The 18,121-nt window shown below is 30.2% G+C and overlaps 11 protein-coding genes across 11 annotated transcripts; 5 read left to right on the forward strand and 6 right to left on the reverse strand.

The window, feature by feature from the left end:
- Positions 1 to 304: 304 nt before the first annotated feature.
- On the forward strand, positions 305 to 739 carry TVAGG3_0845860 (uncharacterized protein; the record flags this gene model as incomplete). The annotated part of the gene is made up of 1 exon (XM_001327624.1): positions 305 to 739. One exon carries the CDS (start codon positions 305 to 307, stop codon positions 737 to 739), a length of 435 nt encoding a protein of 144 aa, XP_001327659.1.
- A 548-nt stretch (positions 740 to 1,287) lies between these two features.
- Positions 1,288 to 1,778, forward strand: TVAGG3_0845870 (uncharacterized protein; the record flags this gene model as incomplete). Its single annotated transcript, XM_001327623.2, has 1 exon — positions 1,317 to 1,697. One exon carries the CDS (start codon positions 1,317 to 1,319, stop codon positions 1,695 to 1,697), a length of 381 nt encoding a protein of 126 aa, XP_001327658.1.
- A 1,880-nt stretch (positions 1,779 to 3,658) lies between these two features.
- TVAGG3_0845880 (uncharacterized protein) lies at positions 3,659 to 4,668 on the forward strand (the record flags this gene model as incomplete). The annotated part of the gene is made up of 1 exon (XM_001327622.1): positions 3,691 to 4,569. The coding sequence occupies one exon, from the start codon at positions 3,691 to 3,693 to the stop codon at positions 4,567 to 4,569; it is 879 nt and encodes a 292-aa protein (XP_001327657.1).
- Positions 4,669 to 4,802: 134 nt separating this feature from the next.
- Positions 4,803 to 6,010, forward strand: TVAGG3_0845890 (uncharacterized protein; the record flags this gene model as incomplete). The annotated part of the gene is made up of 1 exon (XM_001327621.2): positions 4,830 to 5,708. The coding sequence occupies one exon, from the start codon at positions 4,830 to 4,832 to the stop codon at positions 5,706 to 5,708; it is 879 nt and encodes a 292-aa protein (XP_001327656.1).
- Positions 6,011 to 6,063: 53 nt separating this feature from the next.
- On the reverse strand, positions 6,064 to 7,995 carry TVAGG3_0845900 (uncharacterized protein; the record flags this gene model as incomplete). Its single annotated transcript, XM_001327620.1, has 1 exon — positions 6,064 to 7,995. One exon carries the CDS (start codon positions 7,993 to 7,995, stop codon positions 6,064 to 6,066), a length of 1,932 nt encoding a protein of 643 aa, XP_001327655.1.
- Positions 7,996 to 8,408: 413 nt separating this feature from the next.
- On the reverse strand, positions 8,409 to 9,980 carry TVAGG3_0845910 (biological adhesion protein; the record flags this gene model as incomplete). Its single annotated transcript, XM_001327619.1, has 1 exon — positions 8,409 to 9,980. The coding sequence occupies one exon, from the start codon at positions 9,978 to 9,980 to the stop codon at positions 8,409 to 8,411; it is 1,572 nt and encodes a 523-aa protein (XP_001327654.1).
- A 44-nt stretch (positions 9,981 to 10,024) lies between these two features.
- On the reverse strand, positions 10,025 to 11,009 carry TVAGG3_0845920 (biological adhesion protein; the record flags this gene model as incomplete). Its single annotated transcript, XM_001327618.2, has 1 exon — positions 10,025 to 11,009. A coding segment is annotated over one exon (985 nt), but the record flags the coding sequence as incomplete, so codon positions are not given.
- A 492-nt stretch (positions 11,010 to 11,501) lies between these two features.
- TVAGG3_0845930 (RNA polymerase II transcription regulator recruiting protein) lies at positions 11,502 to 12,425 on the reverse strand (the record flags this gene model as incomplete). The annotated part of the gene is made up of 1 exon (XM_001327617.2): positions 11,550 to 12,425. The coding sequence occupies one exon, from the start codon at positions 12,423 to 12,425 to the stop codon at positions 11,550 to 11,552; it is 876 nt and encodes a 291-aa protein (XP_001327652.1).
- Positions 12,426 to 14,256: 1,831 nt separating this feature from the next.
- TVAGG3_0845940 (regulation of vesicle fusion) lies at positions 14,257 to 15,711 on the forward strand (the record flags this gene model as incomplete). Its single annotated transcript, XM_001327616.1, has 1 exon — positions 14,263 to 15,291. One exon carries the CDS (start codon positions 14,263 to 14,265, stop codon positions 15,289 to 15,291), a length of 1,029 nt encoding a protein of 342 aa, XP_001327651.1.
- A 65-nt stretch (positions 15,712 to 15,776) lies between these two features.
- TVAGG3_0845950 (protein deneddylation) lies at positions 15,777 to 16,532 on the reverse strand (the record flags this gene model as incomplete). The annotated part of the gene is made up of 1 exon (XM_001327615.1): positions 15,777 to 16,532. One exon carries the CDS (start codon positions 16,530 to 16,532, stop codon positions 15,777 to 15,779), a length of 756 nt encoding a protein of 251 aa, XP_001327650.1.
- Positions 16,533 to 16,732: 200 nt separating this feature from the next.
- Positions 16,733 to 18,090, reverse strand: TVAGG3_0845960 (DNAJ-like protein subfamily C member 16 family; the record flags this gene model as incomplete). The annotated part of the gene is made up of 1 exon (XM_001327614.2): positions 16,744 to 18,090. The coding sequence occupies one exon, from the start codon at positions 18,088 to 18,090 to the stop codon at positions 16,744 to 16,746; it is 1,347 nt and encodes a 448-aa protein (XP_001327649.1).
- Positions 18,091 to 18,121: the final 31 nt, after the last annotated feature.

Raw genomic sequence — 18,121 nt, forward strand, 5'->3', positions numbered from 1 at the left:
TCAGACATTCCATATTTTTAAATTTTCGCAAAGATTTTAAAGGACTGAATTTAAACCGATTTTTCAAGTTAAATTTTTGATCTAATTAGTCATCGTTCAACATTAAAAATTTATCCAAATCGAAATGTCAAATGTTAAAACAACTAAATTTTGAATAACTAATAGAATTTCTTAATACCGCTCACAAAAAATTCTGAGTTATACAATATAATTTGAGAGGTTCGATAATATTTTGAAAACTAAATAATCAAGTTAAAACTATCAAAATTCAAATACAATTCTATTTTTCACGATACATTCCAGCATGCGCAGACACGCCAATAGCTCTAAAGCTTCACGGCATGGAGCGCATGCCGTTGATGAAGATGATAGCGACGGCAACCCAAACGATCAATGGACACCGGAAGATCCCGATGTGAAAGAAGACTATGCAAGTAACTATTCATCCGACCCAGAAGAAGTCAACTACAAGAAAAAAAGAATCAGAAAAAAAGGTAGAAAAGCTAAATTCTTAGTTGAACAGCTTATGTACGACCAGCAAATGATGGCTAATCAACAATCTATGATGCGACTACAATCTCAGCAATCAACATATTTACCAAATCAACCTCAAATTTCTCCAATGTATCCGCAACAGTCATACAGTTGGAAGCAGCCTCGCTACTTACCTGAACTTGAAACCGTTGGTAAAAACCATATTCCTGGAATTATTGATGTTGTTCCAAGAGGGCAGCATTAACCATATACCATGTGTTGTAATTTACTTATTAAAATACTATACTATGCTATGACTTCTATTTTCTAACGGATTTAAATCCGACTAAATAAATAATGAGTATAAGCCATCACATTCCTTTTAAAATGCTTAATGTATTTTCGATGCAGAACCGATTGGCGGATAGCATATTTCATTATGCAATTGTTAATTTAATCAATCTGAAATAAAAGAAGATATATTTATTACCGATGAACATTTAATTATAATTATAAGGAAATATTTATAAAATAAACAAATTTAATAAAAAACTTCTAATTTTGTCTGTATTCATTTCAAATTATGGCCTTAATGCTTCACCTGACTAAAAGTGCTTTTCCCTTATTTTGTATACTCGATACTTGACTATTAACAGGCGTAAATTGCTAATTTTCGGATAAAAGAATTGAAACAATAGTGATTTTCATGAAAAACGATGCATTTAAATCACACACACCTACAAATTCATCAATAACTTGAATATGAAATTATTTTATTGTTTAAAAAAGTGCCAGTTTATTCAAACCTTATAAGTTTTATTGGGATATGCTTCTCTTTTTAAATGACTCTTAGATTTCAGAATTACAACAACGCATTAGAAAATGACACACATAATATTGAGATCTTCTACTCTGTTTTTGAAAATCAAAATTCATGTCCAATTCTTATTGAGCGATACATCGATTTATTCGTTGGTAATTCATTCATACTATCATGCTACAGCTCGAAACCCTTGCAATTTCTCACTTCCAGAACACCTTCTGCTCTAGGTTTTAACGGCAATTGTATTAAAGGTGAATTTTTAATGGTCAAAAATTGCACTTCTGCCAATATGGGTGTTGTTGTATCATTCACAAATCAAACACAAGATTATGATCATATTTCTTTTGATCAATGCGAAACAAAAACTGGCGGCTGTATGATTGCAGTTTGTCAAACATAAATCTGACATCTTTTACTTCATCTAAACCAAACGGAGCCATTTTTCTTGGAAACGATCCATCCAAATATTCTGTTACTCATGTTAACTTAGTTAACAATAATCAAAGTGCAGGATATTCTGTTGCATCGATTGATCAAACAAATACCCAAGTATCAAAATTTGTCAATTTTGTAAATTCAAATTATAGTCAAAGCGTTTTTAAATTTTGGCAACACGTACTTTTATTAGAAAATATTTGTATATTTGGATGTATAAGTCCGAGCTTGCTACAAACTGATAAATCTCCTACATATACTTTTCTGAACTGCTTTACAGATAATGATAATTTTGTAACAACATTTACAAAAACCGATTTTACAACAAACTCAATTCCTGACTTTACAATCCAGTATAGTCCTTCAGTATTTTATTGCTCTGTATCGTTAACTAGAAGTAGTCAAGCTTTATTCCAATATATTATGCCTTTTATTCTATTATAAATAGTTTTCTATTCTAATTTATTTTTATCGTTCATTTCAAATCTTGAAAAGTGTCAAAAACTAAATTTGACTATCATTTTGTAATTCCAGCCAGTAGTTTCAAATGATTCTTAGATTCCAAAATTACAACAATGATGTTCAAGGAACTAATCACGATATTGAAGTTTTTAATTCTGTTTTTGAAAATCAGATTTCATGTCCAATTTTTGTTGAACAACAAATTGATTTATCCGTTATCTCATGTTCTTTTACAACATGTACTAGTTCCAGAGCAATGTATTTTATTTCTACAAGAACCCCATCCACTGTTGGCTTTGACGGAAAATTTTTTAAATTCCAATATATTTCTATTCAAAATTGCACTTCAAATCTGATTGGCACTACCGTTTCGCGTTCGACCAAGTTGCAAACATTTAACCATATTTCATGTGATTCTTGTTCGAAATCAATTTCTGGTCTGAACTCAAATTTTGGTTCATGTACGTATTCCGAGATAAATATTTCTAATTTTGTTTCTTCTAGCGGAAATGGTGCTATTTTTGTTGGAAATAATCATATTGCATGCAAAGTATCTTTAATAAATTTTGTTAATAACTCTTTTTCAACCTGTTATTTTATTACATCTAGAATAAACCCAATTGAAAATTTGACGACAAATATCAATTTTATAAAAAATGAATGTGGAAACGCTCTATTGTACATTTGGCGAACATGTCAATTGTTTGATAAATTATGTATTTTCCAAAATACATTTCCATCTTTAATTGCTTTAGAAAATAATGCAAATCTAATTTTTACTATAATAAATTCTTTAACAGATAATAATACATTGTCGGATATTTTAGAAATAACAGATTTTACTACAAACTTAGTTCCAGATTTCACTATTCTTTTCAGTCCAGTTCCAATATACATCTCAGTCTGTGTTTGTCAAACACGCTTTAATTTCATTCATTTTATTAATGTAATTATCATTCTATAAACTTAATAAACAGATATTCTCCAGCATGTTTAGAATTATCGGTTATAAATGAAAATATTAATGGGTGTAAACCTATTTAATTCACTTAAATCTTGAGAGACTGACGCATAGAATATGATTTCAAGTTTGAATTAGTATTTATTTCATTTTTTTTATTTGTTATTTGTTCTGTTTCATCTCATAGAGTTATTAGATTTTAAGTAAGGATATCGCTTTGTGGAAAAATTATATGCAAAAAGCTTTATCTAAATTCATAATTCATGTTATTTTTCACTTTTTAAACTTGATATTCATGATATTTTATATGGTTTTGCCTCTAGAAAAGTCGGAGTAGAAGGCGTGGGTCTTTTCTTAATTCGATGGAAAACTTTTTTAAATTAGTTCTATAAAGTGACAGTATTAGCAAAACGGCATCCATATATTGAGTGAAATGTGAGACAAAATAAAAATATTTGAAATTTTTATTTTTTATTGAAAAGTGACACATTCAAAGGTTTGGCACTCATTTCACGATTCAAGTAAGTAGTTTCAAATGACACTTAGATTCCAAAACTACAATAATGATGTTCAAGGAACTAATCATAATATTGAAGTATTTAGTTCTGTTTTTGAATACCAAATTACTTGTCCAATTTTTGTTGAGCAACAAATCGATTTATCTGTTATTACATGCTCCTTTGTTACATGTAGTAGTTCAAGAACCATGGATTTCATTTCAACAAGAACTCCATCTACTGTTGGCTTTGACGGCAAAATTTTTAAATTTGAATACATTTCAATTTATCATTGCTCATCAACGAACATTGGTACAACAGTTTCACGTTCTGATAAATTACAAACATATGACCACATTTCATGTGATTCCTGCTCAAAATCGATTTCTGGATTAAATCCAAATAGCGGATCATGTAGTTTATCAGAAATTAATATTTCTAATTTTGTTGCAGCAAGAGGAAACGGGGTGATCTTTATTGGAAATAATCCAATAGCATATAGAGCTTCACTTATTAACATCGTTAACAACTCTTTGCAATCTGCCTATTTCCCTAGTTCTAGAGACAAAGCCACAGAAAATATAACAATTGATGCCAATTTTATAAACAATAAATGTAATACTTCATTATTGCACTTATGGCAAAATTCTCATTTGTATGAAAATTTATGTATTTTTCAAAATACATTCCCAACTTTAGTTACTGCAGATGATAGTGTTAGCCCTGTATATACTATAATAGATTCTTTAACAGATAATAGTACATTGTCGGATATTTTAGAAGTAACAGATTTTACAACGAACTTAGTTCCAGATTTCACTATTCTTTTCAGTCCAGTTCCAATATACATCTCAGTCTGTGTTTGTCAAACACGCTTTAATTTCATTCATTTTATTAATGTAATTATCATTTTATAATCTTTTAAAAATTCCAATCTAATTTTGTGAGATTTCTACCTTGATATCATCACTTTTTGATACTTTATTTTTCCGGGAGAGTTTTGCTTGAGGATTCTTCTGGCAGATTAAGCAATGACAATTAATGCTTTCGCCAAATCGAAGAACAATATGCATATTAGTTCTCTACAGAGTATAAAAAAGGTTAATCTATTCTATTAAATTTTTGAAAAGTGCCAGAATAAGATTTGTTGGTTTTCTCTTTGAATGAGTAGATTTAAATGACACTTCGATTCCAAAGCTACAATAATGATATTCAAGGAATAAATCATGACCTCGAAGTCTTTAGTTCTGTTTTCGAGAATCATAATACTTGTCCAATTTTTGTTGAACAACAAATCGATTTATCTGTTAAATCATGCATCTTTTCATCTTGTAATAGTTCCAGAACGATGAATTTTGTCAATACAAGAACTCCATCAACTGTTGGTTTTGACGGCAAAATTTTTAAATTTGAATTTAATTCAATTTTTAATTGCTCTTCAACTAACATTGGAATTACCGTCTCTCGTTCTGATAGCATGCAAATATATGATCATATTTCTTGTGATTCCTGTAAAAATTCCAATTCTGGATTGAATCCGAACTTCGGATCAACTCAAATGACAGAAATTAATGTAAGCAATTACAACTCTCCTCTAGGAAATGGAGCTATTTTTGTCGGAAACAATCCAATTCTGTACAGAGTTTCAAACTCTAATTTGATAAACAACTCATTAATGAGTACTTATTTCATGGCTTCAAGAGAAAATGCCAAATTAAATCTGACAATAAATGTCAATTTCGTTCAAAATAAATGCAAAACTGCTTTGTTAAACATGGTGCGATATGCCCATTTATACCAAAATATATGCATTTTTCAAAATTCTTTTCCAACTCTACTGATCATTGATGATAGTATTACTACAACATCCCATATTTTAAGTTCTAAAACTGATAACACTACACTTTCAAATTCTTTAGAAGTTACCGACTTTACGACAAATTTAATTTCTGATTTTACAATTCTCTTTAGTCCCGTTCCTATTTTTATATCAGCATGCGCAAATCAGAATAGATTGATGTTCCTTCTATTTATTACCCCTATGATAATCATGTAATTTACTATAATATCAAATCATTTAAAAATTTAATTAACTAGTTAATTTCTAAAACATATTTTCATTTATTTTAAAGGGTGAACTTACGCCCATCTGACTTGCGTGAAGCACGTTGAAATTCAACCTTAAACATCTGAATTGAAGGCCCTGTCGCAGGGGAGTAAGTGCACCCTTAAAGCTTTTTAATACTAGTTGCAAAAATTGAATTCATTCCATTCTTATCACGATCATTAGGAAGCAAATTATAGAATAACATTGAACGTGCAGACATTACAATACAACTTTTTGACTTTCAAGGGTCGAGCAATAAATATATAAAAATAAAAAATGTATTAGAAGTAATTTTTAATTTTAGTTAGCAAATGTAGCAGCGACCAATATTCCTATCTTTGTATTCTTCAAGAACTTTCTTTCTTTTGTGATTAAACTTCAAACTTCTGTCTTTTCCAGCAACGAAGTCCATCTGCTCAATTTCAGATTCTCCTTTACTATTAATGAATTCATCCAAATTCTGCATATTATTTCTATTTATTATTGTTGATTCAAGCTGATTATCATTACTATGCAAAGGAATACTTTGGAGTATCTCAAGTTCTTTGTCTCTCTTCTTCTGAAGTTCTTCTATTTGTTCAGTAGTACCTGTAGATTTTTCTTGACTTTCATTCTTTGTTTGATGTTTGTCACTTTTTTGTTGATTTTGAGGATTTTTCAAGAGTTTATCCTCAACGAAATCATCAATAGCTTTCTTCAATTGATCATCTTTAAGCTGCCCATCTTTAACAAAATTATCAAGTAACTTATTAACATCATTTTCATTTTTATTTGAATTCTTTGATTTTTGTTTATTTTCATTCAAATTTTGATGTCCGTCACTTTTTTGTTTATTCAAATTTTGATGCGTGTCACTTTTTTGTTCATTCATTAATTTTTTAACACATTTTTGCAAGTCTTGTTTAAACATTTCTTTAAGTCTGTAGTTATCAGGGAACTTAGGTTGATGCAACATCTCAGCCAAAGTATTGTATTTATCAATAAGATTTTCGTATTCATTTATTCCTTCCAAACATTTATCCATTTGATTTGCTTTCATGTCTCTTCCCATCTGTTCAATAATTTGTGATAATCTAATAGTTATAATATCAAATGGGTCTTGGCTATCAAAATAATCTCCAGAGGATTCGAAACAATCAAAATGATTCCAGAAAATGTATAAACATGAAAAAGAAATTAAACAAATTATAACTTCTAATTCCATTGTCAAATAAAAACGTGTTAAATGGAATACAACAGCAAGTATATCTAACATTAATACATTATATAACAAAACAGTTATCTTGTTAAGAATTATATTTAATTGATCACATTTTGGCTTCATTTTTTCATTGTTTTTGTGTATATCCGATATCAAATCAAATATAATACGATTAGTTTTCATGTAGAAACTGCATACAATGATAGGAAGGACTTCAACAATGAACATTACGTAATACATGTATCCATTCAAATAAGCTCTGAAGTATTTGGTCGCGGAGTATCCAGCAAATGCTAAGTTGGCTAATAGTTTTTGAAAAGATGCGTTATTTAAATCGATTAAACTCATTCCGTTGATTGTATACATTATTGGTATAAAAACGAAAGTATTACCAACAAAATTGACAATCTCGACAATGCGCTGTATATTTGGACTAATATTTAATGCAAAACTTAAATTTGTCCAGTAAATCACAGAAATTAGGCTTGTAATACTTTTAAGGAAGCTTCCGAACATAAAAGAATCGAATAAATCAACATTTGTACATTTTTTTGCTTGGGTTCTGTAATACCAAGAAATTGTGATCAAAAATTCGACAATACAGCTAAATGTTGCAACATATACGTTATTCTTTTCTCGATAGTCAACATAAGTGTTCGGATTCTCGTAAAAGACGACATAGTCTAACGAAATATTGTTGCAGTTTATAATTATAGGATAATAAATCTCAGGATCTTGAATATGTATAAGCAAACTATTACCTTGTATAGTATCGTAAGTATGCGAGATAAATTTAGTTGAAGTATTTTTATTGCAATATTTTTGGAATGTATCAATTTGTTTACGTTTCTTATCATACTGTAGCTTGTTCATTAGGATCGCTTTGGTACCTGTAATATTCGGAGCATCAACGACTAATTTAAATTTTCCTTGGTTTTCAAAGCCAAAGTCTAACAGAACTTCAGCCTTAGTATTGGGCTTCATATTGCCTTCGGAAACAGTCGACGCAGATAAAAGAGAATATAAAAACAACATTTTCAAAAAATGGAAAATTTTAAAAAAATTTTTCTCAAATGATGAAAAAAATACATACCATTGGCATTGTTAAAATTCGATAACTTTAAATTATAATTTTGAGGCCGTTATTTCTGAAATAAAAAATTATTTCATAATGAAACCAAGTTTTTTATCTTTGTGTATATCTAAAATAAAGATCCATCGTTAGTATTTTAGTTTTATTAGTATTTCTTTCAATAATCATATTGAAATTTATAAATCTTGTTTAATTTACTAACACTTTCGATAAAGTATTGTCAGAAAGATACTGATCCTTAAGGGATGTTAAAGGACATACACAAATTCGGAAATAAAACTGAATAGAAATCGATTTTAATAAAAACTAAAAATATCAAAACAAAAAAGATGAAATAATAAATAAAAACTATGAATTATTTGATTGGTGTGAATTTGGTTGCCTCATTTTGGAAATAATTGAGCTTCTCAAGATCACTTTTGATCATTGTTAGAAGCTGCTTGAATGATTCTTCTCCAAATTCTCCGCCATCGATATCATAAAATCCGTTGAATTTACTGTAAGAATATTCAAGAAATTCATTGATCTTCTTATCAGCGCTATCTTTTGCCTCTTTAACTGCTTTCTGTATCTTAGCTTCATATACCATAGTTTGTGCTGCAAGTTGTCCACTTATTTGCTGACGTTCCTTTCCTATTTGGTTCTTCATTACGTTGAATTCGCTTTGAAGTTTCTTCTGAGAATTTGCTAAATTCTCATTTTCAGTCTTTAATACTTTGTTTTCATTTTCACATTGGTTAAGTTGCTGACTAAGCTTTTCTATGGAATTGTTTGATTGTTGAACTTTTTCTTTAAGCTGTTCAATGACTTGATTCATATTCTGTTTAATTAATTCAAAGCCAGCATTCATTTCGTTTATTGTACTTTGATGCTGTTGTTCGAGTAATTTCTGATTTCTTCTTTGTTTCTTTCTCTTTTCTTCTGTCTTCTGAACGATTGCTCCAATTTGATCTTGGAGATTTCCAATTTCACGTCTAAATTGCTCTTCTTGCTTCTTGATTTGTTTGTTCTTCTGGAGAATAGCTGATGCATTGTCAATTTGTGTCTGTTTGAGAATAGTATTAAGTTGTTCAATCTCTTCTACCTTAGATTTAACAGCTTCTTCGATGTTTTGAGCTAATTGATTGTTAAATTGTTCAATCAACTCTGATTTTTCATGTTCTTTAGCTTCGATATCATTCTGTGCAACTTGTAACTTCATATTTGCTACATCAAGTTCGGATTTCAAATTATCAACTTGAATTTGAAGTTGTTTGATCTGCGCTTTCTGTTCAATGTCAGCCTTTTGAAGTTCCATTTGTGAGTTTAATGATTTCTTGGCCTTTGATTTGTAGTTGTTTAATTGCTTAGTGATGTCTTCTACTTGTTGTTGTAATTGCTGGTTTTCAATTATATTTTGCTCCATTTTATCTTTCTTCTCTTCTTCTGTAACGGAATCTTCTGAAGAATGTTTCTCTTGAAGAGTTGTATATTTCAATAATTCATTTTGAAGAACTTCATTGGACAAAAATTGTGCAGTAAGAATAGCAAATGTTGGTCCAGATTGTTCTGCAATTGATTGAATTTCTTTCTTCTTCTTTGCAACATCGTTTGTAAAGAAGAAATCATCCGAAATAAAATGATTATCTCTCATGACTTTTTCTCTGATAAGAGGATCAATTTCAGAACATTTTTGTGTCATGAATGTAATGAGTTTATCATCATTTTCGCAATTTGCGGCTTGATTAACATTAGTTTCTGAAAGAGTGAGCAATTTGAAATCTTTTAAGATTGATTGCAATATCTGTCTAAACAACTCTGCCTTTTCTTCATTCTTATGCGATTTTTCTTTAATTTCATCTTGCGAAATTTTGAGATTTCTGAGTTCTGTTTCAACTTGAGATAAATAAACAGCAACATCATTAAATATCTTCTGAACTCGTTGCATAGGTTGTAATTGAGTTGTTTTCAATACTGTTTCGCAATCAGATTTCAATTCTCCTTCAAATGGAATTTCAAGAGAAGAAGTATCGTATGCTTTAGCTGCATCTTTAGCAGATTTTTGTTCAAGCTTATTCTGAAGAGAATGGATCTCTTTTTGAAGAGATTCAATTCTCATTTCCGAAACTGTTAAGATTGTTGATTGTTTTTGAAGTAATTCGACAAATTTCTGTTTATCTTTAGCTAATTTCTCGATTTCTGCCTCTTGCTCATTAAGATTCTCTTCAATCTGAGATAAAGCACTTTCTTTTGTTGTTAATGTATTTCTGAGACTAAGTATTTGAGATTTTAAGTCATCAATGAATTTATTTTGATACTCAATCTTAGATTTATGCGTTTCAATATCTTTAATCGCGTCAGATTTTTCGGATTGCTCTTTTTTGAGTGCAATTGCATTTTGATCTAAATCCTTTTGTAAAGATGCTATTGCTGCTGTCATATCTTGGCTCTTTGATTGAAGTTTCTTCTTGTAAAGTTTGAATTTTTCAACTTGATTAAGAAGAGTCTCAATAGCGATATCTTTATCATCAAGTTCTTTTCTTAATGCTCTCTTTTCAATACGTAACTTATTTTTCTGCCCGCTCAAAGAATCAAGCTCATTTTCGAGTTGTGATTTCGTAACTTGAAGTTCAGTGATTTCTTGTTTTAATTTCTTTATTTCGTTTTCATTGTTTGTTGAAATATCTTTAATTTGTTGCGTTAATTGCGTATTTTTATCTTTCTCTTCTTTCAATTGTGTTTTGAGCTGCTGATTTTGAGTAGATATCGCTTGCCTTGAATTTACAGTATCTAACGCTTCTTTTAATTGATTTTTTAATCCATCAATAGAAGTTTGAAGGTTTGAATTTATTTCTTGAAGTCGTGTATTTTGTAATTGAAGATTTTGAATGTCGCACTCATTACTAGCTTCCTCTTCTTGTGTTTGTTTATCTGCTTCTTCTTCATTAAAGCATGAATCTAAGTCAATTTCTTCCATATTATTTTTATTGAGCGGTGAACGTTTAAATTTTTATTGTGTTTTACTTAAGCTTTTACTCAAGCAAAATTAGCAAGTACACACATTTTTATTGGATTTTCATATGAAAATCAATGCTTTATTGCTTTTAATTAATTCAAATGCTGCAGCATATTGAAACCATTGGTAATTGATTATGAAATTGCTTTTCTCTCATATTGTTATTGGTTCCAATATAGGAATAACGCACAGGCTAAAATGATAACATACATTTTGATTCGAATCTGAGATATTATAAAGAAATTCCATTGCGTAATTCATAAAAAATTCATTGCTATTATGTTAATATAGCTATTATTTAAATTTAATCAGTTCAGAAATTATGGAAGATTGGGGATGAAAAGAAAAGTGTTAATTTCTATTAGCGACGATTCCAACCATAAAGTAATGATATTTTTGAGCGAGATTTATGGAAAATAAGAAATTCGAAAAAACGTTATTTGGGTAAGCACATCCAAAATAAATATAATACTTTTTAGTAGGAGTAAGAACATTAATTTTTCATTTAAAGATATTGGCTTCGCCAAAATCTTGTTTCATGGGAGTAGTAGGAGAGAGCAGGAAATTCGATCCAGGTGTAATTGGCGACATCAAACCGCCAAAAGCACCAGGGGTCGTTTGAAATCCTGGCATCGGTGAAGTAGGCGAGAATATTGTACCATCTCCACCAGTAAACGAAGGCGTTGTGGAAGTAAACGGAGTAAATGGAATTGATGGTGATATTAAGTTTGTATCCAAAGATGGTGTTGGTTGCAATTGGTTTGCTGGCTGAGGTGGAGGAATTTCCAAGGCCGGAGGTTTTGGTGGAGCTGTTGTAAGAATTGGCGGTGGCCTTTCTTTCTGTGATTTACTTGTTTTATGCGCTCTTTTTGATGAATCTGGGAGTAAATATTCGTTACCATTAGCATCTTTTTGAATTCTCTTTGAGATTGAAGAATTCCATCTGTTTTTAACTGCATTATCTGTTCTACCAGGTATCATTTTAGCAATTAGAGACCACTTAGGTCCTAAAGATTGATGTTGTGTATAAATCGTATTATCTTCTTCTGGAGTCCAGGCTTGCTTAACAACGTTCGGATCTAAGTGATTAAACCATCTTTCGCGACATTGCTTTGAAGAGCGTTGTGGGATTAATTGTGTAATTCTAGGCCAGCTGCGCGGACCGTTCTTTGCAACAAACTCGATAATTAAAGCATCTTCGTCAGGTGTAAATGGTCCTTTTGTAATATTTGGGTCAATGCATTTTTCCCATCTGGCTGCGACTTGAGAAGCTGTGCGTCCTGGTATAAACGTAGCAATTAGGGCCCATTGCTTCCCATGGGTGGCGACCATTGATCTCAGGGTTTCATCCTCCTGATCGTTCCAATTTCGCCCCATTAAAAATTTTGAATACTTGCCCGCCAAAAATTTCTCTAATGTCTTTTGCGTTTTTCAATTCGAAATCTGCTGTAATAAGGGTTTCGTTTTGCTAAAATTGTCACTTTTATAGCATATTTGTTTTTGGATGTTTTGCGAAACCAAAAAAAACTATGATATACAATGTGTGTGTAAAGAAAATACTTTATTTACTAGTTAAAAAATCATTTGGTATTGATCAAGTTATTTTTTCTGGATAAGATATTATATGGATAATTGGATAGAAAATACAATTATATAATCTTGTGCCTGGTTTAATTAAGCTAATTGTCATCAGAAACTTGTAATTTTTATGAATTTCAGATTTTCTTTTCATTACTGCTTTTCTTAATAGGTCAAGTTCTTATTTACGTTATAAAGTATGATATTTACAAATATCAAGTTATCGTGTTTTTTGAGAAATTATGAGAAACAAACAAAAATGAAAAAGATAGGAATAGCAATGAATAGTGATGTGGGTATAGAAACTGTAAGAGATATGAATGCAAAGCAATCAGTATTTAGGATATTGACCATAGATTTCGAAAAAAAAATGCTGCATATTGAGCGAAAACTATGATTATATTATAAGGCTGTCATTTAAAGCATAATGAAACTATTCCCTTTTCATTTTAATCGAATAAGATAGTAAAGATTTTTGAATTAGCTAGAAACTGATGAGATGTTTTCACAAATCAGATTTTTAATCTCTATAATGCATAATTCACTCAATATCTCAATTTTGATATTGCGAGATATTTTTGCTATCGGTTTCGCAATTTTGACACAATAGCAAGAGGGTTCTATAAGCATTATTATCAACGTAGAATCTGAATATCATATCAGAAAATGTCGCAAATCTGACATTTCCCCGACCAAATAGCAAAAATAATTGAATACTTTTCGCAAAAACTTTAAAAATCGATAAAAATATGAAATATAGATATTAAAGAGACTTTTCATATAATATTCATAAAGATTTTCCAAAAATATGATACCGCAAAATTAAAAAAGTGACGTCTTGAGTGGAGTCAAATGTCGAAATTGCTAGCTAAATGTTTTTTTAGCGAAATTGCGTATTGTACGTTTTTTTCGCAAAACGAAACCCTTAGCTGTAATTATCTATGTTTGTTGTATTCCACGTTTATGTTGTCTAAAATTCGTATCAACCAATTTGTTCGTTATTTTACCGCTGATCAAATTGTTCTTATGAGAAATTCCGCTTATTATTCGTATTGACTCAAATTTTCATACTATAATAGTTATGCCACCTTTCATTACAAGTCGATGCATCGATCTATACATATAATTATTCAGTTTGTTGATAAATTTTATCAAATTTCGATTTATTTAATAGAAATTCTCTTACTAATCTTTTACATCAATTTATATCACCATATAATCATACGCTAAAGTGATATAAGCTTGTATTTACATCTTATTGAGGATAATTTAAATTAATTTTTGCTTTGATTCCGATATGATTATGTGGTCGGTTTTGTCACATTCTATCTGAGGTATTTACATATTCGCTATTTGATTCCGGATCTAAATTCTTGAAAATTTGTTGTAATTAAATATAATTTGAGAGAAACAATTCATAACATATCAATATGATGCATGTTTATAAAATCCATCATATCAATTGGAGAAAAATTAAAAAATACTCTCATATTGGAAATCTCCAAAATTACAATGAACCCAATGATGTTAAGTATAAACAAGGATACCTTATCATCATTCAATCATAATTTACCCATTAGTAGTTGATGGTTAAGATTGTTCAGAATCGATAACTAAAAAAAATTTTTTTATTGAGATGGGTTTCGAAAGGGAGGAACTATTTAAGCCCCAACCAAACAATAAAAATATTGACATGCACAATCTTAGAAAAGAATTGTCACTAGGACTTCATAATTGTACTAATACTGATAGATGTTTAGCATGGATGATCACTTCAGGATTAGTATCTCCAGCTCCAAGTGAATGGAAGGATCAGATTTTACTCCACTATAAAGACTATATGGCTTACATTCGAACATTCCATATCGAAAAATTCGAAGAACAAATTTTCGAGAATTCTGAATCAAATTTCGGTTTACCAGATAATAAGTTAATGGATGTTATTCATAGAGATATCGTACGAACCGGAAATCAAATTACTTGTTTTCCTAATCCAGATCCATCAATTCCAAACCCAAAAAACAGCACTTTAATACCATTTTCAAGACATATACGAAGAGTAGAAAGAGCCTTATATGTATTTGGTAAACTCAATGCAGGCCTTGCTTACATTCAAGGATTTAATGAAATCATTTGTCCTTTATACTATGTTTTCTCTTCCGCTGCAGATTTTTTCGATAATGATTATTCAAAGGTCGAAGCCATGGTTTTCTTTATGTTTCAACAATTATTTTCAGTGACTCAATTAGGAGACTTATATATAACAAAGGATCATTCGAGTTTTATACTAGCCAAAATGGCCAAATTTATGAATGTTTTATCAAAACATCATTCTTACGCCGCAAGTATCATTATTAAAGTTAATATTCCACCAATTAACTTTGCCCTACGATGGCTAAACATACTTTTCGCTCAGGATTACGCTCTAAACAAACTTGTTTTGATTTGGGATTCTTTATTTGCTCATTTTTATAATTTTATAGAATATTCATATTATCTCGCAGTTTCTCATTTGGTCCACTTCACTTATGAGCTCAGACCAGATGACTTCATCTCAACTATGTGCGCATTGCAGAAAAAGCATGATATCGAAGTTAATAGTTTATTAAAGTTAGCCAATAGGCTTTGGCTTTCTGATCATATCAATGAACCGCATGCCATTTAAAATATTATATTAATTGTTGTAGAATTATTGCGACTAAAATGTTATGTATAGTTTAATTTTAGAATTTCAAATTAAAACTATTTCTGATCGCTTTAGATTGACCAAAATATAAAAGTCAGAAAACATTTTATTGAAGTATGTATAATTCTTGTCACAAATTTAGCTGTTCTTGAGTATTATAACTTTAAATTAAAAGCCACAAAACTATATATATTCATTAAAACATATTCAAGGGTAAAGATGAACCTTTAAATTGAGAAAAATGTATTTCTTAATTTTGATTGAGTGTTGGATATAACCAAACTCATGGAACACTATAAAATAACAATGTAAATCTTATGAGGAATTTGATCGAACAGATTATCCCCAATAATAATCATTTTTTGGAAAAATTTTAAACAAAAATAAAAAATAAAAACCAATTTTATTTATTATTTTATCGCAAACAATATAAAACTTTGTGCTTTATAGAAGAAATTGCTATATTAATGCGTATTCTTCTTGTATTTAGACTCGAGTTCGATATAAGTTTCAGCAAGGATTCCTGTGATGTAAGAAAGCTCACCAGCTGTGACAAGTCTAGTTGGTTGTTTCTTCATATGGCTATGCTTCCACCATTTAGCGATTGTTGCGCATTTTCGTACTAATTCGCAATTGAAAGGTTTATTGCCAGATTTTACATTTTCAAGATATGAAAGAATCTTGTCAATGTGGGAATCAAGAACCCTGAAAGCAGTTTTAGTGAATTCAATTCTATTTTCTGCTTTTCCATCAGATTGTAAGTGAATAAGTGCGATTCTTTCAGGTGCTTCTGTTTTGTATGAGTATGATGTTGGTATCCATGTTTCATTTTCAGAAAGAAGGAACACATCAATTGGATTTTCTTCATTCTTAAAATGAATGCGAAGATAAACTTTAAATATTTCGGCAAATGCATTGTTAATTTTAGAAATCTCGCTTTCTGGTAAATCTTGGCATGAATACCAAGCCAATGGAATTTCTTCTGGATATAACTTTAAATGATGATTATTTAATGGCTCATATGTTTTTGGATTGACTTTAATTTCATATCCTTCTTCAATAAAGTTGATTTCGATAGTGGATGTTAATTCTAAATCAGATCCTTCTTGTCTTCCATAAATTACGCCACAAATGTACTTTATATTTTCTGAAAAGTATTTGGAGCGTGTTGTGTGATCAGCAATTTGAAGAAGTGCTTGAGGATGAATAAAAACTTCCATCAAATAAAAAAAAATTTGCCTGAAAAGTCAAAATACCAAAATTAGAAAATAACTTTTAATGATATATTATTTTATAATTTTAGATAAAGTTCTTAAATTGATGATTATCTCAAAGAAATATTTCATATTGAAGAATTTTTATGATCAATTTCCAATAATTTCTTTTTTAACATCTATAAAAACATTTCAATTATTAAATAACATCTAATATTTAATCTCTAAAACATAAATGAATAATATAACCAATAATAATTATAAAAATTGACCAATTAATTTGTTTGTTTGAAGTCATAATGTGTGATGAACTGAGAGCAGCTATTAAGCCACCAATAAATGGCAGTTTAACAGGTTTTCCAACTGGATCTCCATTTTCATCGATATTATACATTAACCGCGCATTTGAGTCTATATATCTCCAATCTCCATCTTTTACATTGATCAGCCAAGCGAAAAGAGATGATGGATCTGTAATTGTCACGTGTAAAGAATAATTAAATGGATATTTGCGAGTTCCGCAATATAATAAGAAATTCTGGTGCTCCCACATTAATTTCCAAACAAAAGGACTATAGTAATACCCACTCAGCATGTTTAAACTTATATTTCCTCGATATTCAAATGAATTTCCACCTCTAAACACAAGCGTCGTTGGAAACTTCGTATAATTCCATTTAGAATGCGAAAGAGCTGACTCATTTCTCAAATATGCAAAGCGAATTGTTGGATAATTAAATGACATCGCTCGCAAAAAGAAAGGAGGCGTTTCTGAGTAGGCAAATGAGATAATATGTGTATGGTATGGTTCAGATTTCACCCATTTTGCTGCTTCTTCTACATCTGACACTTTCAAAATATGATCTGGTGTCAAATTCGTAATCCATTTCTTTAGAATGTCTTTATCTGTTGTTCTAATTGTCTTTTTCACGACGACTTTGTTCTGGCTGTTTCTTTTGAGGTAAGCAACTCCTGGTCTGTGATTTATTTTGTAAGCATCGAAAAACCAGCCGCCCATATGTTCAAGCGAGATCCTCCAGAAAGAAAAATACGGAGAAAAGTCAAGAGCAGCGCTCTCAAATGCTCTTCCATAATCAAATGATGAATTATAGTCATTCTCGCTATATGCAAGCACAAAGCATCTGTCATTTAATTGTAATAACCCTTCAGGATCTTGGGAAACATATAGTGGTGTAAAATAATTTACAGGATTTGGATTGTATTCTCGAAAAAAGTCACCACGTCCGATATTTCTGATTTTTGATACAAAATCTGTAGCTTTTTGTCGAGTTGTTTTGATCTTTTCGTGTGATGTTATTCGGTAATGATCAAATATATATCGACGATCAGGATTTGTTAGTATTTCATATGCCTCTGTAATTTTGTTAAGGTTTTCGCTGAATAAATCATCATTATCTGTATCACGATATAATCGAAGTAATTTTTCATAGGCAAACTGTATATCTTCGAGTGAAGCATCTGGTCTTAAGCCAAGAACAGTGTATGGATTATCCTCGTGGCGCAGAACAGGAATTGTTTGCGCCACGAAGAGATAAATCAGCATTTTTTTGAAATTCTGAAAAGATTTTGTAAAT

This window comes from Trichomonas vaginalis, chromosome VI, assembly GCF_026262505.1.
Source record: "Trichomonas vaginalis G3 chromosome VI, whole genome shotgun sequence".
NCBI classification, from domain to species: domain Eukaryota; phylum Parabasalia; order Trichomonadida; family Trichomonadidae; genus Trichomonas; species Trichomonas vaginalis.